This window comes from Miniopterus natalensis, chromosome 4, assembly GCF_054644295.1.
Source record: "Miniopterus natalensis isolate mMinNat1 chromosome 4, mMinNat1.hap1, whole genome shotgun sequence".
In the NCBI taxonomy this organism is placed as follows: domain Eukaryota; kingdom Metazoa; phylum Chordata; class Mammalia; order Chiroptera; family Miniopteridae; genus Miniopterus; species Miniopterus natalensis.
This window is the reverse complement of record NC_142084.1, coordinates 70,540,247-70,565,335: the sequence shown is the minus strand read 5'-3', so window position 1 is coordinate 70,565,335 and position 25,089 is coordinate 70,540,247. Positions and strand designations below refer to the sequence as shown.

The following is a 25,089-nucleotide window of genomic DNA, read 5'->3' as shown; positions in this document are numbered from 1 at the left end:
AACCCCAGCTCTCCCACTTAGCTGCTATGTGATCTTGGGCAAATCAACTTAACCTCTCTGTGCCTGCATTTTTTACTTCAATTTGGAGATAATGATGGTATTTACCTGGTGTAGTGGAAGCCCTGACAGTGTTTTTTTGTTTGTTTGTTTTCTTTTTTGTAATGCGAGTGTAAGCTTTGATTGCTGAGGCATCCATTTCAGCAATGGCAATCTTCAATAAACATTGCCAACCTTATAACTGAAGAACCAAGCTGCCTTCTCCCACTGAGGCTCCTTTGTTTTAGAGATCCTGGTTGATTTGAATAATTGACCATTTGTGCATGCTTGCTCTAACTTTGGCCTTGCTGAGTGGTCCCAGGCATGCTAAATAATTTCCAAGTGCTTAAGTAATAAATAAACCTTTATTTTTTTAACGTTTCCTGATGGCTATTGCTGAAGGGTGTCTTGAAACCATAACAAGAACCACAAGGGCTGGTCCAGTCACAACATTGGTATTGATTGGCAGAGACCAGCACAAAACACTTGTATATATAATAAATACTCGTAAGTCCAGTAGCGACCCAGCATGGGATAATGTTTATAGACTTGTTCTTTTTTTCTACCTGGGAGACCTCCTACTTATCCTTCAAGACCCAGCAAAAATATCCCCTCCTCCATGCAGATTTCCTGCCTCTTCCCCTAGAAGAGGCACCCTTCTTTGTCCCCCAACCTTCCCCACAGTTCTTGCCTCTGGCCTAGCCTTGCCTCATGGAGCTGGAGTGTCTGTGTTTAGTTCTGTCTCCTCCATATTAGGGGCTCCCAGGGTCTGGGCCCAGGGCTAGATTTTTGGAAAAATCCAAAAATCTTTTGGATTTTTCTGGGTCCCCAGCATCAGCTGGAGCTGGGTTGGCACAGAGGAGGGTACAGGGTGTACCCTGGCACTGGGACCCTGGCACTGGGACCTCCCCACCCCCTATCCCCTGTTCCAGCCAGAACAGCATCCTTGCTCTACCCCACACTGATGAAGTTCTCCTTCCCCTCCACACCTTTGCCCATGCTATTCTTTGCCAGGAATGCTCTTTCCCCAACTCCAACTCCAACTCCATTTTCCAATGGTCAACTGCTGGTGCCTCCAGAAAATTGCTCATGTATCTCTGGTCCCCGCCAGCCCAAACCCATCCTCTGGCTCAGCTTGGACCCCATGCTCTGTTTTCTAGAGGACTGGGGCGGGGCTGAGACTCTCAGGGGCCCCAGTTTCACCCAGCACAGGTGGGCATGTGGTTGACTGAGGAGTCCCCACCCGAGGAACATACCTGGGAGACCCCTAGGCGGCCAAGGCCCTCGCTGTGGCTGTGCTTGTGCCCGTGCTTGTGCCCGCGCTTGTGCCAGTGCTTGTGCCCGTGCCTGTAGGAGCCTAGGTTTCGGTTCAGGGTCCGCAAGTCAGCAGGGCGGGGCCCCAGGCAGTTCCTGTTTCCTTAAGCAGGTGAGCCCTGGGGCGGGACCAGGACAACCCCTCTATCTGCACCACCCTTGCTCCACCTAGATCTGGACAAGCCTCTACTGAACATCTGTTGTGTGCCAGATCCTCAGGGGACAGAGGAGACCTCAAGACAGGCACAAGACCCACCCTACACTCTAGTGAGCAATGAAGAAGAGTAAGAAATTATTAATGTTTCAAAGCAAACAGCAGGTCAGAAAGTGGGAACTGGAGTTGCAAGAACCCCCAGAGGGGACCTAACTGATCTGGAGGAAGGGGCACCTGGGGCGAGGTAGGAGTCAACTCGATTAGGGGTGGGGTTGCAGAAAGAGTGCTTTAGGTAGGGGGAGTGGCACAGACAAAGGGCCTGAAGCAGGATGGAGCCTGGATAGGCCAAACCTCGTGTTTTGACTTCTGTAAAAAAACAAAAACAAAAAAACCCAGCTCTGGCTGGTGTGGCTCAGTGGTTAGAGTGTCAGTCTGTGCACTGAAGGAGGGTCGTGGGTTTGATTCCTAGTCAAGGGCATGTACCTGGGTTGCAGGTTCATCCCCAGCCCCCAGCTGGGGTGTGTGAAGGAGGCAACCAATTGATGTGTCTCTCTCACATCCATGTTTCTCTCTCTCCCCCCCCTCCCTCCCAACCTTCCACTCTCTCTAAAAATCGATGGAAAAAATGTCCTCAGGTGAGGATTAACAAGAAGAAAACCCCAAGCCATTTAAAATTGTATTTTATGACTCCATTGGCACCATTACATATTCATTATTATTGTATTAAATAAATTTTTCCTGATTTTTAAAACACTAAAACATTTTGAGGGCCCCTATACACATCGTGGGCCCTGAGTATGAGAACCTGCGCCTAACAAATCAGCCAGCCCCAGATATATGCTGGCTGTCCCCCCTTTCCTGTCCCAGGACACGGGCAAAACCACTTCCTCCTCTTTCAGGCAGAAATGGCCCAGATCCTCCTGGCTGAGCTGGGGGGCAGGGCTCCCCGTGGGCCTATGGCCCTGGCCCAGCTGGTTTAGATAGCCTCATGGCAGGCTCAAGATGGTTGCCTGGAGCCTGTAGTTCAACAGCCCCAAGCAGAAAACACAAGAAACTCATTTCTCACTCACCCACTATGTGGCCTTGGGTGAGTTGCTCAACCTCTCTGGGTCTGTTTCCTCATCTGTGAAGTCACACGGTAAGAACCCTCAGATAGGAGAGACAACTGTCAGGCAGGCAGCAGGGGGCTCAGTTAAGAGTAATGATATCAGGACTCATCGCTGTGACTTAATCTGATGCCTTTGTGGCTGGCTGGGGAGACTGGGGGAGATGCAGGCTTGGGCTCCAGGCCTCCAGGGCTGGACAACCTTGGGCAACTCATTTCGCCACTCTGATTCTCCATGCCCTCCACAGCCCAAAGGGCTGGCTCCTGGCCTTGAGGATGATGAGCAATGCTGTTGGAAGAGGAGTGGAAGTGCCCAAGTGATCCTTGTCTGTTAGAAAGCCTGGCCGTTGGGGTATCATTTGCATGAAGCTGTCTACAGGAACATGGGGCCTTATCAGTCCACCTCCAGCCTGGCCCCCTGAGGCCCTGCCACAGAGGGCTCCACCCTGACTCTCCCAGCCTGCTTGGCGGATGTGGTCTCCCACAAACTAACATCTTACGGAGAATGTTATGACAGAATCACCCCTCACCCTCACCCTTCAGTGACCACGGTCCTGGAAACTAAATGGACAAGTGGTCCCCAGAGGAACGTCTGGAATGGGACCAGCAGGGAGATCTGGGGCTGGGACTCCGAAGCCCCTTCTCCTCGACACTAGGTCTGGACTTTTCACTGGAAGCCTCGCTGGTGATTGAGATTTCCATGGCCCCATGTGGGATGGATTGCCCTCAGGGTAAGTGACCACAATGCCATTTTGCCTTAGATGTCAGGGGTGGGGAAATCAGGTTCATGGTGCTTCCATGATGGGGGGAAGACAAGAGTTGGCCATGAGAAGTGAATTCCCATAGATACTACGACGATGAGACGGGAGAAGAGACGGGAGTGGGGGGGGCCTCTCTGCAGAGGCTGTCCTGGATGGTCACGACCTGCACAAGTGGGCTGTACAGATTTTAGAGGACTGCCAGACCAAGGGTGCAGCAGGTGCAAAGGCACTGGGGCAACAGTGAGCATGGGGTAAAGCAGGAGAGTAAGGCATACAGGGGCTGGGGTGAGGTAAGCCAGGGGACAATGGCAGAGAAAAGGGAAGAGGTGGGCAAGGCCTGGCCAGGCATGGCTCAGTGGTTGAGCATCAACCTAGGATCCAGGAGATCGAGGTTCGATTCCCGGTCAGGGCACATGCCGGGGTTGTAGCCTCAATCCCCAGTCAGGGGCATGCAGGAGGCAGCCGATCAATGATGACTCTCATCAATGATGTTTCAACTCTCTCTCCCACTCCCTTCCTCTCTCTGAAATCAATAAAGATATATATATATATATATATATAAAGAGAAAATTGACTAAAATATTTAAAAAAAAAAAAAAGAGGTGGGCAAGGCCACAGCATGCAAGAGCTCATGGTCCATGGTGGAATGTTATATCTGAGTACAAGGAGTTGGGGTTAACACCATCTGATTTCTATTCTTTTTTTAATATATTTTTATTGATTTCAGAGAGAGGAAAGGAGAGGGATAGAAACATCAATGATGAGAGTGAATCATTGATCAGCTCCCTCTGCATGCTCCCTGCTAGGGATTGAGTCCACAACCCAGGAATGTGCCCTAACTAGGAATCAACCCGGGATCTCCTGGATCTTAGGTCAATGCTCAACCGCTGAGCCACACCAGCTGGGCTGATTTCTATTTCTTAAGCATACTTTGAAAACAGACTGAAGGACAAAGGGAAGTCTGGGACAGAGGTCCAGGAGGCAATGGCTCCAATGTGGAATGGGGGGCTACAGGGCATGATGGAGGACAGAGGCCAAAGTAAGAGCTCTCTCCTGGCTATTGCATTTATGGTGCTGATCAGACATCTGCATTGGAAGACTGCAGGCAGGTGAATATGGGGTCTGGAGCTGATTGGGGTCTGGGCTGAATCTGCAGTGTAGAAGTCACCAACATGTCTAAAGGCCTGCTGGCCATATGCTGGCATTCAGGAACCTGTCTGGTCAAGTTCCCTATGCTGGAATAAGACCTTCCTTACATGAAGAGTGGCTCACAACTATGCCTAAACGTTTGTACAAATAATGTAGTTTATGCTAAATGCCTGCTTTCTTTCCAGGCTGCTGGAGTTTTGGTACATACCAGACGGAGGTGCCTATGTGACCAGCATCAATAAAACCCTGGGTGATGAGTCTCCAAGGAGTGCCCTGCAGATAACAATTCACACAACTTGTCACAGCTTGGTGATGAAAAAGTGTGACCCCACACTGAGAGGACTCCTGGAAGCTTGTGCCTGTTTTTCTCTGGACGTGGCCCCACGAGCCTTTTCCTGAGCCCATTTTCCTGTCCCCTTTGGCTCTAATACATTAGCTATATGCTGAGTCTCAGTGAACTGCTGACCTGGGGGTGGTCTTGGGGACCCCAACGGAGTAGAGGAAACCCAATGGGGCCAGTCTGGAGAAGAGGCAAATGGTGGCTGAGCCATGTGGCAGACACCAGGGGAAGTAGGATCACAGGGATGGGGGGTCGATGCTCCCGAGAGGTGAGAAAGGGGTCTCAGAGCCCTGTGCAATTTGGCAAGTGGATGCCAACAAGAGACCAAGACAAGAATCTGGTGGCATGTGGGGTCTGACATTGACCAAGCAGGTTCAGCATGGGGCATGGTAAACCCAAGTGGTGCTGAGCATAGGGTCCCGTTTTTCTATGGGGTGGGAACAGAGCTGGGTGTGGGTAGGAAGCTTAATTTTCCAAGTGGGGCACGCACCACCTCTACTTTGATCCTGTCCAGACCTGAGGCCCCCTGCTGGCCAGGGGTGTGTTTTAAATAAAGGACATTCTTTGAACCCACCACCCAACACCTGGCCACACCTGTCTACCTACAGATAACTGTGGATATAAAAATCTGTGAACTTTAAAACGAGCTTTAATTTGTTTTCCTTAAGTGCGTTTATTGATGTAAACAGAGCACATTAAGAGATTCCAGGAACAGACTATGGCTGGTACACTGGTTTTAATTCAAAGAAGAAATTACGACGCCAATGGCTTGGATGGACAGCAGCCTGGGGTGAGGGGAAAGAAATAGAAATATAAAGGCTCCCTGGTGACACCCCTTGGACCTGCTCTCAAATGCACACTCCCTATGGGAAGGCAGAGCTGTCAAAACAGAACCAATGACAGCAGTTAAAAACCATCCCAGACAGCTCTGTAGTCAGTCTGTCGCCAGGGACGCTTCATGCTCTCGGCCACACCCAGCCACAGGTGCATACATGTCCCTGGTCACCTGGGTCTGCCACTGGAAATCAAAGATGGAATCACTTCATGGCACTACAGATCTGGAAAAATAAAAATCTCGGCTAGAAAGAATGTCTGATTTGGAGACTGTGGGAGGGCGAAGAGGAGTGGGGGGCTGTTTGGGGGCCGAGAGGCAAACACCCTAATTGCAGGTGAACGGTTTGTGGTTGTCTTTGGGGTCACCCATGGGATGCATGGTGTCCCCTCAGTGATCAGACAGGGCCTGCCAAGGGCCACTGACCATGCTTGAGGCCTGGCTGGACTACAGACCGAAACCTGGCTGTGAACAGGAAAGGTCCCTCTCCTCCTCCTTCCCTCTGAACGCTTTACACAGGATTTCCTTAATTTGTGCTTCCCTTTGGTTTGAAAGTCAAAAAGAAGAGGGAGAAGGGGAAGAGAAACATAATGGTTTTTGTCACTTGTCCAAAACTTAGAGAAAAGGTAAAAATGGGCATCAGACGTGTTGGCGGACGCCTCCTGGGCCTGATGTGGGTCACCTCACTGGGGGTGCGAAGCTCAGCACTCCTGGAACCATCGCTGGCCGCTGGGAACTTTGCTTCTGTGTGGGAGATGTAGACAGGCTTTGCGGTGGAATTTTAGTTATGTCACACCTCAGAGATGGAAGCCCACCATATTGGTCACTGCTGCCAGTCATGTCGTCTCCATCTTTCTCTCCAGGTACACAATGTGTGTGCCAGTTCAGTGGACATCACAGGAAAAATAGCAAATTCTTAACTTACTCCATCTCCAAAGTTGAAAAAGATCAGTTACTAAAATAAACAATTTCTCAATTGTGTTCTGGTGGCCCTGGGCCCAGTGGCCGTGGCAGGGGCGTTGGAGGGGGAAGGGCCCCAGCTGAGTGAGGGGCTCACTCAGGACAGGCACAGTCAGCTTGGCTGAGCAAGGCTCAGAGTAAGGCGGCGTTCCTCACAGAAGAACACATCGGAAAAAGCTGGTCTTCTTCTGCTGGTCTGGTGTGATTTTGACTCCCTGGTTGCTCCCCTGGGGGCTGTTGCCTTCCTGAAGTCACAAGAGGTTTTCTGGGGTTATGGCTGAGCATCAGCACTATGTCTCTTAACCAATCAGCCAGCCAACCAAGGAAACCACCAACCAACCATTCATCTGCAAGTGTACCCATCCCCTCCTGTTTATTATCCCCCATCCATTCCTCCCCTTCCATCCAACCATCCAACTGCAAGTTTATCCATCTCCTACCCATCATCCATCCCTTCAACCATCAATAAATCCATCCCCTTCCAACCAACCACATGCCCATCTATCCATCCTTTCTTCCTCCCTTTCAAACTAACCATTTCTCTTATTCTATCCATCCATCCCCTTCCTATCAACCATGCATCTGTCCATTCCCTTCCATCCATCTATCCATCCAGCCACCCCTTACCATCATCCATCTATCCAATTATCGCTTCCAAATGACAATTCACCTTTTGCAAACCCAGATATAATTTTTTCTACTACCCACCAACCCTTCCAACCACCAATCACTCAATGACTTACCTATTCATCCATCCCTTTCCATTCATCCCCTCAATACCTTTCCATTTATTCTCCCATCTCTTTTCTCTACTTCCTTCTCTCCACCCACCCTTCCCTCCTTTCTACCCCTACCAGTGGGACAACCAAAGGGCAGCAGACTCTGTCCCTTGGAATTTGGGGGTCTGGGGTGCTGAATTCAAGGTCCCAATTCCACTCACACCTGGATGGTCCCCATGTCTCTGTGCTAAGGTTCTGGCTTACCACTTCTCCCCGGTCCACGTTCCACTCTGCTGTGGGTGACATAAACTGGAAACCTTAACCTTGCCCACTCAAGCCTTACTGAAAACACACCAGTGCCCTACACTGTTTTCAGAGGACTGCTCCAAATCTGTCACCCAGCATTTGGAGCCAACTCTGGGAATGTAAATCTTTTCTCCCATATCACCCTGTTTGGAAAGGTTCAGCCCCCCTTTTCTTTGACTAATTCTCACCTTTCAGTTGTTAGGTAAAACCTGAATTTACTTAACAGTAACTCTGAGTGCCTATGCTGAGTCAGACACTTTTGTGGACACTGTGCATGCACTGGTGAGCAAGGGCCCCCACCTTGGGAAGCTCACACTGGAAAAAGAAATTATGTGGGTAAACAAAAAAGTGGGGATTTCCCACCACAGCAAGGAATGACAGAAAAGGCAGAGCAGGAGGTGGAGGTGTGCTTTGATGGCGATGTCAGAGACCTCATGAAGCAAGGCAGTGAGACCTAGGTCAGTCCAGGTGTGTGGTAAGCAAAGTAACTCCCCCAAAGACGTCTGCACCCTAATCCCTGGAACCTATGAGTATGGTACCTGACGTGGCAAGAGGGACGTTGCAGATGTGACTAAGGTGAGACGGGGAGAGCATGTGGATCATCCAGGTCAGCCCTATCTGATCCTGGAATCCTCAAAGGCAGAGAAAACTTCTTAGCTATGGTCCAAGAAAGAGAGGTGATGACAGCAGGGTCCAAGATGGAGGAAGTGGTTCTAAGGCAAGGGATGCAGTGCCTTCTAGAAGCTGACAGGCAAGAAAATGGATTCTTCCCTCGAGCCTCCAAAATTGAATTCAGCCCTGCTGACACTCTGATCTGAGCATGGTGAGGCCCATTCAGACTCCTGACCTCCAGGACATTAAGATAATGAATGTGTGTGGTGTGAACTGTGAAGTTTATTACCAGAATTTGTTGGGGCAGCCCTAGGAAACTAATAAGGGGGGCACCCCAAGTGGAGGGGAAGGAAAGGCGAAATAAATATGGGGTGCTTCAAGAACAAGAAAAGGCCAGCATGGCTGGAGCACAGGAGGTGACACAGAAATAGCAAGGTGACAAGGTGAAGCAGGTGGGAGCAGCCAGTGCACAAGGCCCAGGAAGTGTGGCACAGTATGTGGAATCTGCTTTCAGTGCAATAGGAAGCACTGGGTCCCGCTGAGGGGGAAAGCGCCAGAGGTCTGAGAGTCGGGTGGGCACTAGCAGACCCTGGCTTTCTGTGACACTTTCAAGAGAGAAGAGGGGGTGGGCAGAGATGGCTGTACCAGTGATGAAAAGATAAACATGAACCTGCAACTGGTAGATAAGTCCTGGGGAATCTAATGAAAAGCACTGAAATCAGAGTCAACAATATTGTATTTTAAACTTCAAAGTTGCTAAGAAACTAGACCTTAATCTCAACACAAAAAAGAAACAATGTGACAGTGATAGAGGTGTCAGCTAATGCTACAAGATAATCATATTGCAGTATATTAATGTATCGAGTTAACACTATACCTCAAACCTACACTCTTGTAAACTTACACTAAATATAAACAAAAAGATGGTAGCAAATGGGTAGGAATTTAACTGTTGGTGATTTGCAATTCCCTTAAAAAAAGAGAGAAATCGTAAGAATTATGGCTGTGTACTTGAATGGCATTTTGTGCTAAATGAGCTACACATAGAATGCTGGGGAGCGTCACCTGATTGGGAAAGTGTGGCCACACTCACAACAGCATTTAGGCACTGAACATGCCCCAAGTACAGTCAAGATTTCAGACTCGACCAAGTAAGCACTAATTATGCTGAGTTAAAGACTAGGAAATGCTTGTGTGGTGAGCAAAAAAGTCAGAAATAAATGAAAGGGTGGGTGGGAGGGATTCAAGTAGGACCTCCTAGAGTTCTCAGAGCCCTGGGGTCTACTAAGAAAGATCATAGAGCCATCACAACCTGCAGAATTTGGGGCTGGCAGGGGGAAAAAAGGCTATCAACCTGCTAGACTCATCAGGACAAGTGCTGCTGGGGGCTGTCATCCCCAGAGAAGGATGGAAAAGGCCATGTGTCCCTTACTAGCCACTGCATTCAGCAGGCAGGGCTTTGTCTGCCTGGACACAGCCTGGAGCTGAGCAGCTCTGTTCCACAGAGAATGAACAAAATAGATGAGCATGTCCGGGAGCCGATGCCCCAACTACATCTGCTACCTCTCCCTGGTCCCTAGCCACACCCTACTGGTCTGGCTGGGCCCTGAAACGCAGGATCTGCCCAGGGCTGAGTTACACAACTGAGGCAGAAAACAGCACCATTAGAGAACCATTCAGGGACTAGGAAGGACACACACTCACCAATTTTTTGTCCATTTTTGCTTTGATGTCTCTGGCGAGAGTGAAAAATGCCTGTGGAATAAGGATGTTATTAGTGCCCCAGCAGCAGGAAGCAGATGAGGGCTTGCTGGTTCCTGGGCACCACTACGGAATGGGTATGGTGGGATGGCAGGGCAGTAGCCTCATCTGTCTAGCCCCATTTCCTACCCCCACCTTCCAAGACCACTACTTCCCCTGAGCCAACAACCCTGGGAAATGAATCAGCCTTGATTGGTCAGGGAGAACACTGAAGCCCAGAGGGACCAAGTGACTTGTCCCAAGGCATCCAGAGGTTAACTGACTAATCTGGAAGGATCCAGGAGAACCCATCCATAACTCCTGTGCTCTGCCTGCCCACTTCGTCCCTTTCCTGATGGTCAGGCAGGGCAGAGAGAAAGCCAAGCAGCTCTTTGGCCAAACAAGCTTCATTTTGGGTCCTTGCCTGGCAGAGAGCCTGGAAGGGCTAGAAAGGGTTGTCTTCCAGGGATGGTGAAGGCTCAAGCTGGCTTGACCCCAGGCTGCTGCCTCTGTTGCAGCCTAACCCTTTCTTCCCTTTCCTTGTCTGCTCTTTCCATGAGCACTTATAAGCCACACCCTAGGCCCTGGGCCTCACACAGAGATGACTTGGCCTTAGCACTTGCACATGAGGGGCTCCTTGTTTGGTGGGAGGGGCGGAGTCTCAGCAAACACCTACATGACGTGGAAAGTTCTATTGTGGAGGGGGTACAGGGGTGCTGGTCACCCCAAGTGGTGGGCCTAAGGGTCTACGGATGGTGGAGGCTTACTTGGGGAAGGCCACTTGGGCCAGGCCCTGATGGAAAAGGGGGTATGAGGGAAAGGACCATAAGGAAAGGCTTGGAGGTGTCCTAGGATGAAGAGTGGTGGATGAGGCCTGATCTGTGGGCTGCACACATGGTTGGGGCCTGCTGGGGAGGGCTTCCAAGCCAGGCATGGGGGGATGAGATTGGGAGTGACATGGATGATATGTTTTAGAAAGGTCACTGGGGTGGTGGGAAGAAGGGGAAGGTAGGTCAGCTGCAAGGCTGGCATTGACTGTGGAGAGGAGAGGGTGGCTTGGGCCTAGGCTTAGCCAGGGCCCCCTACTGCATATGGGCTTGTGACAGGGACCTGCCTGTGTGGGTGGCATGGCCCAGAACACCTACCTAATGCTGGGCCTGGGTGCCAGCCAGCTGGGACTCTCAGTTTCCCCATCTGCAAAACCCTGCCTACTTCCCAGGCCTCCGAGAGCCAGTGAGATAATGTCTTAGGTGCCCAGCTGAGGCTTGCACCTGCTGACATCAGAACATGGGGCAGGGAAGAGGCTGGGGGATAGGGGGTAATACTCAGGGCCAGCTGGGCATCTCAAGTAGCTTGGCAAATGGCCCTGCCGGGAAGTGCCTCTTGGCCAGATGGCCGACAGTACAGCCCATAGCCTGTGGCCAGACCCTGCAGCAGAGCTTCCTTGGAGAGTGTAGGTCAACCCTCAGCCAGAAGGGGCTGGTGCTGTGGGCCTGGGACTCACATTCTCCACATTGATGTTGGCCTTTGCACTGGTCTCCATGAACTTGATTCCATAGTCCAGGGCCAGCTGTAAGGGAGACATACATATGCACATGCATCAGCTGCCAGGTGCCCCTGCCCCCCAGGAAGCACCCTAAGGTGGGAACAGTGATGGGTAGAGGAGCCTGGCTCAAACCATGGCTCCATCCTCTGCTCCCTGTGGCCTCGATGGGTTCCCATGAGACACCATGAAGGAACAGGCATAGCACAGCCCAGGAGCCCTCACTGCTTGCAATCTTTAGCCCGAAGCCCAGCTGGGCATGTGTTTCCCACTCTCTCTTCCCATGGCATGTGTCCCACTGGGGCAACCAACTTTGCCCAGCAAAATCCTGTATTCTGGGACCCCCAGTCTTGGACAAGCTGGGATGGTAGGTCATCTTATGCTCATGAAGATTCTGAGGGGTTTAGCGAGCAATCAAGGAGCCCTGTGGGGCACGAAAAGCTGGCCTCCATGCAGGGAACCCTAAAATCCTGAGGTCTCTCTGCCCTGAGGTGCGTGGCAATGCCAGGCCCCAAGCTGGCCACCATGCCTACCTTCTCTCCCCGTTCCTTGGACACTTGTCTCTTGTCGTTCACGTCACACTTGTTTCCAAGTATCATCTTTTCAACATCTGCAGAAGCATGCTGCGGGAGAAGACAGACAGAGGAGGTGAGAGGTGCAGTTAGACTGGCCCACAGGCCAACCTGTGGCCTGATCCACGAAATCAGAGTGGTAGGGTCAGGACTGCTAGGCACACCCTTGTGTGGATGACAAGCTGAAGCCCAGAGAGGCTGAGTAGCCTGTCCCATGTCACAAAGCCAATGCCAGGGTTCTGGCTGCTTCTCTGACCAAGTGCATGCGTTCTAGCTGCTAAGGATGGCTTCTCCAGGGGCTGCAATAACCAGGGTCCTGTGTCTGTCCCTGGGTTCCCGGTGGGGTCTAGGGGAAGTAGCCCTGCTCACCTTCCTCTTTTCCTCCCAGGTTCCTCTGCAGGGGACCCCAGCTGCTATCCTGGGAACTTCTACTCTACTCCAGCTCACTCTGGGCTCTGGAAATGGGTCATGCCTGGGGTGATGGCAGCTCTGGATGTTTTGCCATCACCTGGCATTCCCTTAACTCTGCCCTCGCACCTGAAAATGGCACCTCTGCCCCACCCGCTAACCCCCTCCTCACTGCAGTGGCCCTGGCATCCTCAAGGCCCGAGGCACTGGATGGGACCTTCTTGCTGCAGCTCAGACCTGATCTCACTAAAATGCCCTGCGTGGCTCCCTGCCTAACTTCCTGCCAACTGGAAGGCATTCTCGCCTGATGGCCAGAAAAAGAGCTTCCTCAAAGACCACCATGAGTGTGGGCAGTTCTTCCTCCTCAGCCAGAAACAGCCTACTGACAGCAAGTGCCGAGTCACTGGGGAGCAGTCTCAGTGCAACTGCTCATAACCATTGGGCAGGCAGTGAGTAACCTTCTGCTGTGGCTGTCTAGAAGGGTAAAGTCTTCTGGCCACACCTCAGACCTGACACCCCACCTAGTGAGTCATCAAAAGCTGCAAGCACCTCTGTCCAGGATGGCTTTGGGGTGAGATAAGCAATTTGGGGAGCAGAAAGGTGGTGACACTGGCTTTGGAACGGGGAGTTGGGGCTGGCCACCTTCCCCTCCCTTCATGGTTCAAGGTCTCTCTTCGAGCCAGCTGTGGTCTAAGTGCTGCTGGCCTGAACATGGTGAGCTCACCCCAGCTCACACCCCACTATGCTGTAGCTCAAAGTACACCTGATACAGCTTCTCACCACACCCTCCAAAGACAAGGGTCATACCAATTCTAGAACTTTTCTTTTCTAGAAAGCACCAAATGCTCACTGAGAGCTTGGGTATCACTTCTCTTATGACCAAGATATCACCAAACTGAACAGCTCAGGTGGGGAAATGGGCCACTCTCTGACCAGGCTAGGCCAGCGTGGTCTCTAAGGTCGACCGTCTGGGTTCCAGTCCCTGTTCTATCTATGTCCCTCGCTATGGGGCTCTGGACAAGTTCCTTGTGGGTGTCTCTGTGCCTAGTGATCTCATCTGTAAACCAGGGGGCTTCAGGGTGAGAGCTGAGGAGAGGACAAGGTGGGAAGTTTCCCTCAAGCCTTACCTCCTCAATGTTCCGAATCCAGTTCCGGATGTTGTCAAAGGACTTCTCATTGGTGATGTCATAGACCAGCATGATACCCTGAGCAGAGGAAGAAAAGAGATGCGCTCTGGACAAGCTGCGAGTTCTCTGAGGGGGAAACCCAGGACGCAGGGCAGCAGGGACCCTGACATGACACCTCTCCCCACAACTCTCTCCTCTCCAGCTCTGGGGCTCTTCTTCTGCTGGGCTCCAGCACCAGCCTATTCCTGGTCTCCCAGGCTCCAGTCCTGTGCCCTCAGCCACCAAGGTGACCCTTCATCCCTAGACCAGACCCTAACATATCCATGCTCACAAACGACCTTGCAGGCTCCTCACTGCAGGCAGGGTAAGTACGGCCCACGTGTCCCGGCAGACCCCAAGGTACTGCCAACCTCCCAGCTTCACATCCTGCAGCTCCCCACCCTATACAGTTCCACAGCCCTGGTGCCCACTGTGCTCCCCCATGCCAACCCTCTGCTGTGCCTGGCTTCCTCCACATCCTCACTCATCCCCCTCCTTTGGCCCAAATCACCTCCCGGTTCAGTCAATGCCACCTCCTCGGGGTGCCCCAGCACTGCCCCTCATCTGGCACGTTCTATGTGCCAGGGACTGGAGTGGAGTCTCCCTAAAGCCTCATAGGCCCGGGTCAGATGGTCCTACCATTCCCACTCTGCAGATGGGGAATCTGAGGCTGTGGGGTGACAGGGCTAAGTCCCTGCCTCTGGTTCCACGAGAGTGAAGGACACAACTGAGTTCTGAATCTAGGAGGTCTGATACTGACATCCCTGTGCCTTCCAGTGACCCCACCAGAGCAGGGGCTGGCTTCAAGCATGGGCTGAGCAGCACTGAGGCCCAGTGGTTCTATAACCAATATGTGCATGCCTGTGTACGGTCCATAGGCCCCTAAGAGCCACAGAGTGACCCTGCCTCCACCTGAGCCCATGATTTTACCATCACTGTGACAGGCAAATATCCCCATTTATTAGAGGAGAAACTAAGGTACAGAGAGAAGTGACTTTTAAGATTCAATATCAGCTCAATGGCGCGGCTCAGTGGTTGAGCACTGACCTATGAATCAGGAGGTCACAGTTCAATTCCCAGTCAGGGCACATGCCAGGGTTGCTGGCTTAATCCCCAGTTGGGGTTGTGCAGTAGGCAGCCGATCAATGACTCTCTCATCACTGATGTTTCTATCTCTCTCTCCCTCTTCCTTCCTCTCTCTGAAATCAATAAAAACATATTAAAAAAAAAAAAGATTCAAGCCCAGGTGGGGCTAACCCTGAAGGAGCTGATGACACTGGCTCCTTCAGGAACCTATCTGGGCCCTCCTCAGGACCAAGCACACTCAGGCTACCCTTGGTTGGTCCCCATGTTGCTCCAGACATCTTGAGGGGTACCCACAGAAAACCAGCCTGTAGTGCCATTGCAACTCCCCTGTGCAGCCTAGCATCTGGGCTCCAAGGCACACAGCCTAAAGCTGTCCTGCCCAGGTCTGGCTTGCTCCAATCCCTCATACTACCTGCTCCCAGGGCCCAGCTCTGCATACACAACCTCTGGTGTAACCAAGACCTTGTCTCTGAGGTGGCCTGAGTTTCCAGAGTAAAAATATGAGTGACGTGCCCTGGGCAGGGAACCTTGGGGGTGAGGGAGTGACACCAAGGAAACAGGGCAAGAAAGCCATAGCACTTCCAAATCCCCACTATGACCTTAAGGATATGCAGGGGCCTTATAGCATACCACTGCCCTGGCCATGACCCCTCAAAAATACCATTTGGGGCCCTCATTCCAGGGTCTCCTGGGGAACTATACAGAGACCATTGACAAGAGGCCTCAGAGGAGATTTTAGGGAACTTGGAGTCTACCTCGACCCAGTCAAGGCCAGCATGAGCAGAAGACACTGGTGGGCAGACACTGAGTCAAGTATAGTAAGGGTCTCTGCTCAGCAGCTACACTCTTGCTACCAGGGGCAAGAATGCCACAGGGCTGTGAGGCCTTTACACCTTGACCCAGGGACTGGCCTCTCTGATGGCCTAGGAGTCTCACTGCCACCATGAAGTTGGCACCATGTGCCAAGATTCCAAGGTCCTAGATTTTTACCTATAAGGTAGTGGTAGTGGGGGGAGAGGGGGTGAAGAGGGCAGTGGATAGAGCTCTCTATCAGGAAACAGTAGAAATACCTGGAAAACATGGTGTCACCCTATTCCAGCTTCTCCCTAAAACTCCCCTTGGGGCTCCCAAAGTCCAACTGGGCATAGCTCCCCATAGCTGTTTGTAAGTTCACAATGGGACACTAGACATCCAATGCTCCCATTTTTGAGACCCCATGGTCTAGTACCACACAGACAGAGAGGATGATGGGGCAGCAACAGTGGCAATGTTCTCTGCACTGTCCTGTAAGGTTACTGCTGGGGCACCTGAAATGTGGACGATGAGACTGTGGAGCTGGATTTCCTATTTTAACCACTTTAAATTCAAATAGCCACATGTGGCTAGTGGCTTCTGTATGGGTTAGTGCAGGTCTAGGAGGATTACAAGCCACAATCATCTTGGAGCTGGACAGTGCCTTACAGATGGCTCAGTCCAGCCTGGTCAGGGGTGGGCCGAGAATGTGGGCGCTGAAGAACCTTCTAGAACCAGCCCAGCTATGTACTCTCTGCATGAACTTAAGCCAGGCATGCAATGGTGCCAAACCTCAGCTTCCTCATCTGTAAACAGGAATAACAATGGCATCCACACCCAGGGAAGTCAGGGAATTATGGTCGAGACCTGGGCCCAGTGCCTGACACAGGGTAGGGCTTGAAGGGGGCGGTGTAGGGTGTGCTATTTCAGCCTAGAGAAGGACAAGGCCTACTTGAGGCCACACAGCAGAAGATCCCCTAGGACCCCAGTGCCCTGACATCCGTGCCCCACCAGAACACAGCAAGGTGAGGGGAAAGTTAGTAAATTAATTTTAATGAGGAGAGCTAAAGTTGCAGTCCTTGTGATTGAATTTCTATTATGTTTCAGACGCTGTGTGGGACACACTTAAATACTTAATGCTTCCATTCATTTCTGCAGTTCACCAGCATTTCCTGAGCTCCCACCTCACACTCAGCACAGTCCCAGGCACGGGGCATATGGCAGTGACCAAGACCTGGTTTTGCCCTCATGGAGCTTTTGGCCTAGTGGAGGAAACAGATGTCTAAGCAGTTAAATGATAGGATGCACCATGGAAAGGACAGGGTATGGTAGGATCTTGAAATGGAGAGCTGGTCATCTACCCTCCCAGCTGCCTGGGACATAGTCCTGTTCTCTGTTCCACTTTGCAAGTAAGGAGATGGAACTCAAAGGGTGATCCAGGGTGCTGAGCCAGGTCCCAGGCATCTATGTCTGCTCCCCCTGGCCCCTGAGCACCCGCTTTGTACATACCTCACACATGCATGACCTACTCAGGGCCCTCGTGGGGAGGAACCTGGCCCATTCCAGGTCTCCCCCTGTATCCAGTTCAAGCCTGGCCTGGAGAAGGCTCTCGGTAAAATATTTGAGGGATGACAAACCAGTCTTCTGATCACGTCACCCTGTCTCAGCCACAGCCAACAGCCCAGAGCAAGTCAGCTCATGGACCATCTTCAAGTTTTCGATAGCAAATTCCATAGAGACTGACGCAGGCCGAGTGAACGCTCCTAAGTGTTGGGGCATGCCATCTCCGATTTCACTGACCTCACCTGGAAGAACCGGCTTCCTGTGTCTTCTTTCATTCCCAAAGAATTAGGTTTCCTTAAAACCTGCATTGTCTCTGAAGCCAGAAGGGGATGTACGTATATGGGGGAAGGGCACAAAGCCTTTTCCTAAAGCCAACCCCCCAAGAGCCAGATGATGGGGGTCCTCACAAACGGCCAGGTTTTGGCATCCAAGCAGTGACTTTCACTTTTACTTAAAAATAAACAACCAACAAAAAAACCCCAACACAAATCCATACCATTGCACCCCTATAGTAGGCTGTTGTGATCGTCCGAAACCGTTCCTGGCCGGCTGTGTCCCTAAAGACAAGAAGAAGGGATATTAATGATGCTGCCACAGTGAGAACGAGGGGCATTTACCCGGGATGGATACCTGGCTTGCTTCCTTTTAAAAAAAAAATCTTCACCCAAGGATATTTTTTCCATTGCTTTTCGGGAGGGGGGGGAGAGAAACATCAACATGAGAGAGATACATCGACTGGCTGCCTCCTACACAAGCCCCAACCAGGGCTGGGGATTGAGTCTGCAACTGAGGCACGTGCCCTTGGCCAGAATTGAACCTGGGACCCTTCAGTCCGCAGGCCAACACTAACCACTGAGCCAGACCCGTTAGGACTGGATGCCTGGCTTTCTTATGGGTCAACTCTGATTCACTCTCCTGCTATGAGCAATATCCCTTATTCTCCCTATTCTCAGAGAGAAGGAAACTGTGGCTTAGAAGGGTTAAGAACCTACTGAGGTCTCCCAGCTTGGGACACAACAAAGCCACCTCCTCTGTTTTCTGGGAATTCACCCTGGAGTTCCTGTGTCACAGAAGAGCCACGGTTGGATGTTATTATTTGTGAAGATCTGGGACCACAAGTGTGGAAGGGGCTGATCATGTGGCTTTGGAACATAGCCCTCATTGGTGGGCTAAGCCGGGTGACCTCAGTGGGGACTCAGGATGCACTTTCACACCATCTCAGTGGAGGCCAGGGAGAAAGTCCTCCCTCAATGACAGGCCTGTGCCCAGCCCAGCTCCTTGCATGGAAGGTATTCCGTGCTTGGCTTAAAGGTGACTTAACAGATCGGTGCAGAGCCAGGGCCATGTCTTTTGTCTCTGGACCCAGGGCTCCTCCTATAACTCTGTACCCCACCATCTCCCAACCCTGGGAGGGATCTGCATGCCTAGACTTAGCCTCATGTGGAACTAAGCAGAGCTTCTGATGCCAATAGCAGGTGACATTTGTGGTTAATCAATTTATTTTCAATCATGGCCTAGAAGTTTTAAGAAAGTCATTGAGATTGCTAACAGCAGAAGCAGGAAGACAGGAGGGAAGGAAAGTAAAACTCTGCTTGCTGGTAGTGTCACTTTGGACTTGGGCACCAAGGCTGCTGGGCAGCATAAGTTGGAAGTGGAGGAACTTGTATGGCTTATAACTTACAAAGCAGCCAAAGCTGACAGACTAGGAGCTCTGTAGGATGGGCAAGGCTTTAGGCCTCATCCAGATATTGGTTCTGAAATCGGATTCAGATGAGAACACCGCTGAAGTTGGTGGTGACTGTGAAGCAAGCTGGGACGATGCTCATGCTGAAATTTGAGGATGGGGGGTTCGAGCTGCAGGGGGAAGGGGGTAGCTTTATAGCCTATCTCACAGCACTCCCTCCCACCCACAGGCGCTCTCCTGGACTGAAAGGATGGTGCCACCCTACAAAAAAATAACTTTTATTTTGCTCAGGGATCTTGCTTCCTTGCAAGTGATGTGGCTGCAAGACAAGGCTCCCCTACATCTCTCTGACCACCTGAGCTCAGCCCAAAGCCATAGCTCCCAGACCAGCATCAGTGCCAGGGACTCACACTTCTCTAATTTTATGTGGCATAGAAGTCAGCCCCAGGTGAGGCCTGGCCTCAGCTTATTTTTGGCTCTGGGGTTTCAGATCTGCCTGTTAGGAAGTGAGGCCTGGGTTGCCCCAGAGAGAAAAGAGGAAGCAACATAGGCCTTCCTCTGTGAGCTGATAGGCTCAGAAGGAAATGCCGGCCAGGGCATCTTGCCCTCCTGGCAGCCTCTACCACCGCCAGGCACAGAGGGCTCTCTCCAAGTTCAACAGGAGCAGGCCACTCTGAAGCCAGAACCAGGCTGTGCACACTGAAACACTGAGTTAGTGGGGACCTGTAGCTATGTCCCCAGAAGGTGCTAACACAGACTTTAGCCTCAACAGCCAGCAGAGCACAGTTCATGAAGCTTCTGAAGAAAGTGTTTAGGCTGGGCACAAAGAGATGGAGGCAGCAGTCTCGGGGAGTGGGAGAGGACACCAGGGGCTTCTGCTTGAAGTATTCTCCAGGTGAAGAAGGGAATGACTCTTACCATATCTGTAGTTTAATTCTCTTGCCATCGAGCTCTATGGTCCTAATTTTAAAGTCAATTCCTGATAAAAAAGAAAAAAAAAAGCACATCACTGTCAGCCCATTTCCCAAGCTGCGTCTGAGGTGGGCACCTCCAACCTGTGCAGGCAACAGCTGCCATGGCTAGGACTGGGCACATAGGATTTTAGAATCCTCACAACAAATCAGGAAGCACCTGGAGAACTTTCTCCTCTCAGGAAAGGGGAAGCTGAGGCTCAGAGAGCAGACAGAAGATACCCAGAGTGAATCTGGCAACTAGAAGAGCTGGTGGGCAAACCTAGGTAGCTAGGTGCCAAAGCCTTGTTCTCTTACCTCCCTCAACAGACAGCCTTAAGGAATGTGCCCAGGAGGGCCCTTTGGAGGCCAGAGACTCACACTTCCCACCATCTCACCCCTGGCCCTCCAAGCACCCAGGGCAATAGGTCCCAAAATACCCGATACAGGTAGGCTCAAGCTTTTGTACATACTCTGTTCCTTCTCTGTGGTGGTCCCCACCCTGCCCACCTATCGGCCTGGCAAACTTCCCTCTCCTTTAAGAACCAGTTTAAGGTCACCTCCAAGAAGCCTTCCAGATCCTGCCCTCTTCTCTCCCATCCACCTGGGCTTCAGCCCCTTTACCCAGCACCAGGGTGACCTCTCAACATCCTCAGCTGCCCTCCAGACTCCCACCGTTGCTCCCTTAGTCCCTTCCCTAGCTTCTAAAAACACAAACTCAACCACATCACAAACCTAACCTGCTCCAAACCCTCCAGTGGGTTTACCAGTAGATCAATGGATAACCAAAATGTGGTCTATGCACATTATGGAATACTACTCAGCCATGAAAAGAAACGAAGCACTGACACACACTACAACATTGATAAATCTTTAAAACACCATGCTGAGTGGAAGAAGTCAGACACAAAAGGCCATACAGTGTACGATTCTATTTATATGAAATGTTTAGAACAGGCAAATCCAGAGAAACAGAAAGGAGATTAGCAGTTGCCAGGGGCTATGAGAGGAGATGGTGTCCCATGGGTAGGGGGTAGGGTGGTGGTGTGACTAAGGGGTTTGGGTCTTCTTTTTGTCACAATAAAAATGTCCTAGAGTCAATGGTGGTAGTTGCACAACTCTGTGAATAGAGTAAAAGCCACCAAATTATACACTTTAAATGGGTGAGGTGTAGGGTTTGTGAATTATAGCTCAATAAAGCTGTTGCAAAAACCCAAAACACATTCCCATCACTTCGCACCACACCTTTTGCCGCAGAATGAAGTGAAAACAGTTGCCTAACCTAGTCACCTTTCAGCATCCACAGCTATGCCCTCCTCTTCAGCCACATCTTGGCCACACTGCCCACATGGCTGTTTCCTAAGCATCCTAAGCATACTCTGGCCTCAGGCTTTTACTCTTGCTCTTCTCTCCCTTGGAATAGTCTTTCCTTCCATGGTCAACTGGCTTCCTCCTCTCCCTTCAAAGTCCCTGCTCAAGTCACCTCCCCTGGGGAACCTTCCTAACCATCCTTATTCTCTCCCCTACCTGCTTTTTTTTCTTCATGCACTTATCCCTGACATTGTCTATTTGTTTCCATGAACATTAGAAGCAAAATCTGCCGATTTGAACGGCCTGTGTGAAGGGAAACAACAAAACCCAGCCCTTGCCTCTGTGAGTTTGTTCTAAATCTCTGCCTGTGAAGCCTTGAGGCTCAGGCCTGACTTGAACCCTCAGAACCCATGACAGCAATGCTAATTCCATCCCTGCCTATCTCAGGATCTATCATGGGGACCAAATAGAATATAGGCCTGCACCTGAACTGTGCCCACTAGACCATAAACTCCAGGAGGCAGGGGCTCAAAAGTTTTATAGCCACAGTGTGGAGGCGAATGAATATGTACTTTCTAGAAGCCAACTATCCAGTCCTACACACACACCTTGACTATAGGCCTTGTTATAGTTCTGTTTCCCTCTGATTCATTCAAGTCATCTCTCCAGCCCCCATACCAAGGTGGATGCCTGGCATGCAGCAAGCATCAGGGAAAGATGACTGAATGAAAGAATTAAGAGCAATGGGTGCTGCATGGTTTACACAGAACTTTCCCCTGTCATCTGTCTCCCTGAATAAATGAATGGAGTCCCAGGGGAGGGGGCTGAGCCACGCTGGGGAGAATCAATTCCAGTAGCCACAGGGCGAAGTTCACAACACAATCGATGGAGTTTACAAGAAGAGCCTTTGGCAAAACATAATCTGGGCAGAAAATGAACAGCCACTTAATCCCTGATCTATAAAGAAAACCCAGAGGTACACTCACTGCCAATGGAAAATCCCCTTTATGCATTAAGTTGCATTTCAGGAGTAAGCAGCCCAGTGACATCCCATCCTAAACACCTCTCCACCCCCATTGCACCCCCCGGGACCTATGAAATCAAGAAGCACCATTCAGTCGGCAGAGTACCACAGCTCTCTGTCCTTTTCTCCTCCTGGGTTTTATTAGCACACCAAATTTAATTAGGAAGTGTAAACTTTACAAGGCCTAAGAATTATGAGGCTATAACTTCAAGATCAGAGTAAATTAAACTTTCCTAGAAGACACAGGCCTGCAGGAAGGCTTCAAGTGTCATGAGGCAAAAACAGAGTGGGAGAGTGAGATCCTGGGTTCAAGTGACACCTCTACCTTCCTAGGTGACCTCTTCTGCAAGTGGAGACCAACCTCCTCAGAACCCTAAAGTGCCAGCCTGGATTTTCTGGTCAAGAATCAGAAACCAAACAACAAACCCACCCTTGAACTGATCTTACTAGCGCTTGTGTTGAACAGGAAGTTTCTGATATAGTACTGGGAAACTGAGATCTGAGTTGAGTGACCCACAGCTTGCCAGGTGTTAACATCACTTCCTGATTGGTGGGGGCACAAGGGTTATACCAAAGTTTGACCTTGGAGTAGGAATCAGAAACATCTTTGCTCTGGGGAGGACTGCTATCACTACAGGAACCATTCTACTTCCAGGCAGTGGAGACAATTCATGGTATAGTTCTGATCCTCAACCACCCAGGGCACAAGCAAAGAGATCATCACTCCTAAACAGGGCTAGGAAAGGTGAAGTGATTGTTCAATAGTGAACAAAAGCTAGAAATCAGGCATGAAGATTTCCTTTACTTTGCACCTGGCACCTAAGTATTTTGCAAAGTGCAGCTCCTGGAGGAGGGAAATCAGCAGCTTATTGTAGGGTTCAGGAGGTAACCTGATTGGGTTAAAATTACACAGGAGTAAGGCAGGGCCTGTTCCCTACGTTTTCTCCATTCAGTAACAATTCCTGGGCTTGGTAAGTGTTCTTCCACTTCCCCACTGCAGAGTAAAGCTGCATAGATGGGTGTTACTCCCAGGTCAAAACTTCTTACATGAGCAATAGCTATTTTTGTGGCATGGGGAGAAGTCAGCTCCACTTTTGTGGCTATCAGAACTGAAAAGCATCAAGTCAATTCTGTTCAACCACAATGTGGGCTGGCCGTGCAGAAAACGCCGTTCTGCAAAGTGACAACCGGTGTCCTGGGCCTAATGATAGGGAAGTTAGAGCTGTCTGTGGCAGCGGCTGATTTTGGTTTCTCACTGAAGCTTTTATCTAGCATTTCCTCGGGGATGACAGGTCCAGGGAAGGCAGCTGTCACTTGCCATTGCTGTGACCCTTAAGTGGGATAGCAGGCAAAGCAGGGAAAGACTGTGAACTCTCACCATTCCTTCTAGAAGAAATTCACCCATGGGGCAGAGGGGTCTTAAATCCTGAATATTCCAGAGGAAAGAGCTGAAGAGATCTGGGTTACAGTCCTGGCTCCAAGGTGGATCAGCTGTGCCTTGAGTTTTGGGTTCAGACACACATGGACTCAAATCCCATCTCTGTCACTTGCAGACTATGACCTTGGGCGAGTCCCACACCTCCCTGAGCCTCAAATTCCTCATCTGTGAGATGGGCTCATAACAGACCTAACACAGAGGACTGGAGAGTGTGATAATGAACATACAGCGCCTGGACACAATAAATTCTTAATCAGGTTAGATGTCACGGGTCTTTTCCCACGGCCAACTCCCTATGCCTCAGTTTCACTTCTGCAAGATGAGGACCCTAAAAGAACAGCTTCAAGGGCTGCTGTGAGGACCCAACGAGATGACGGGCGCCAAGACCACAGCCTAGGACATATATTCCCTGAAAAGGGGGCTGAGGGTTGTGGCCTCAGTTTCCGCATCTGCAAAATGGGCACTTGATCCCCTGCAAGGGCCAGGAACCCCCGAACAGCAGCGGAGACGGCTGCTCTTCTCCGCTCCGAACCCCTCAGATCCCTGTGGCCGTCCAGCCCAGTCGCTCCCTCAGCCCCAGCCTCTCAGGGGCGCGCCCAACCCGGGCCTCCGGCGACCCCGGCCGCTCCCTCGCCCCTCTACCTATGGTGGAGATGAAAGTGGAGTTGAAGGCGTCCTCGGAGAAGCGGAACAGGACACAGGTCTTCCCCACCCCCGAGTCCCCGATCAGCAGAAGCTTGAACAGGTAATCGTAGGTCTTCGCCATATTACACTCTCTCCCCGACGGGAAGTGCGGCCAGCGCCTCGCCACTGGCCGCTGGCCCCGTCCATCAACGCCCAGTCCGCCTCCCATTGGCTCCCAGCCTATTGCACGTCACCGTGACCGATGCCCGCCCCGCGCCCCGCCCGTCGCGGGGAGACCTGGGGAAGGGGCGAGCTGGGCGCGGAGCCGGAAGCGGCCCGAGAGCCTCGGTCATTGGCCAACGCTCGGGACAGGGCGAACTACGATTGGCCAGCGGTGAGGAGTCTAGGGGCTTCAAAAGAAGACCAAGGCAAGGGGCGTGGCATCCTGTGTCCCCGCTTTCTTCCATGACTTTAGGGAAGCCCCGCCTCACCCCGCGAGGAGGGGGAGCGCTGGGAGCAGCGCCAACGGCTCTGCGCCCCCGCAACCCGGGGCGGGGCCTGGGGAGCTTGCGCAGACGCTCCAGGGAAACCGTTAGGCGCCAGCAGAGGGAGCACGCGCGTAGGGTCTCTGGCTCCCGCCTTCTCGGCTCGCGCAAGCTCAGTAGGCGCCGGGAAGAGCGCGGGAAGGCGCGACGGCTTTGGCGGTGTCATCTGGAGGTCTCCGCTTCGGGCCAGGGGAATCCGAAGAGGAAAGGAGAGTAGGGGCCTCGTCACAGTCGAAGCGAGGCGTCCCCTCCCCCCCCCCCCCCGCCCCGAGGCATACTCCGGAATCTCAGCGCTGGACAGGAGGCCTATTTAAAAATACCCAGGCCTGCACCTGAGCTCGCGGGGACAATTCAG

General features: G+C 51.5%; 1 protein-coding gene across 1 annotated transcript; it reads right to left on the bottom strand.

The window, feature by feature from the left end:
• Positions 1 to 5,490: 5,490 nt before the first annotated feature.
• RAB8A (RAB8A, member RAS oncogene family) lies at positions 5,491 to 24,335 on the bottom strand. Its single transcript, XM_016209366.2, has 8 exons — positions 24,208 to 24,335; positions 19,761 to 19,821; positions 17,655 to 17,715; positions 13,679 to 13,756; positions 12,105 to 12,194; positions 11,533 to 11,598; positions 9,993 to 10,043; positions 5,491 to 6,896 (listed from the first exon to the last, which is right to left on the bottom strand). Exons 1-8 carry the CDS (start codon positions 24,329 to 24,331, stop codon positions 6,804 to 6,806), a joined length of 624 nt encoding a protein of 207 aa, XP_016064852.1. The 5' UTR covers positions 24,332 to 24,335; the 3' UTR covers positions 5,491 to 6,803.
• Positions 24,336 to 25,089: the final 754 nt, after the last annotated feature.

Excerpts from the sequence above, each read along its gene's own strand:
- RAB8A (XM_016209366.2), bottom strand. The coding sequence starts at position 24,331 with ATGGCGAAGACCTACGATTACCTGTTCAAGCTTCTGCTGATCGGGGAC. Across the intron at positions 19,822-24,207 it reads CACTTTCATCTCCACCATAG|GAATTGACTTTAAAATTAGG; the intron begins GTAGAGGGGCGA and ends CTTTTTTATCAG. Across the intron at positions 11,599-12,104 it reads CCAAGGAACGGGGAGAGAAG|CTGGCCCTGGACTATGGAAT; the intron begins GTAGGCATGGTG and ends TCTCCCTTACAG.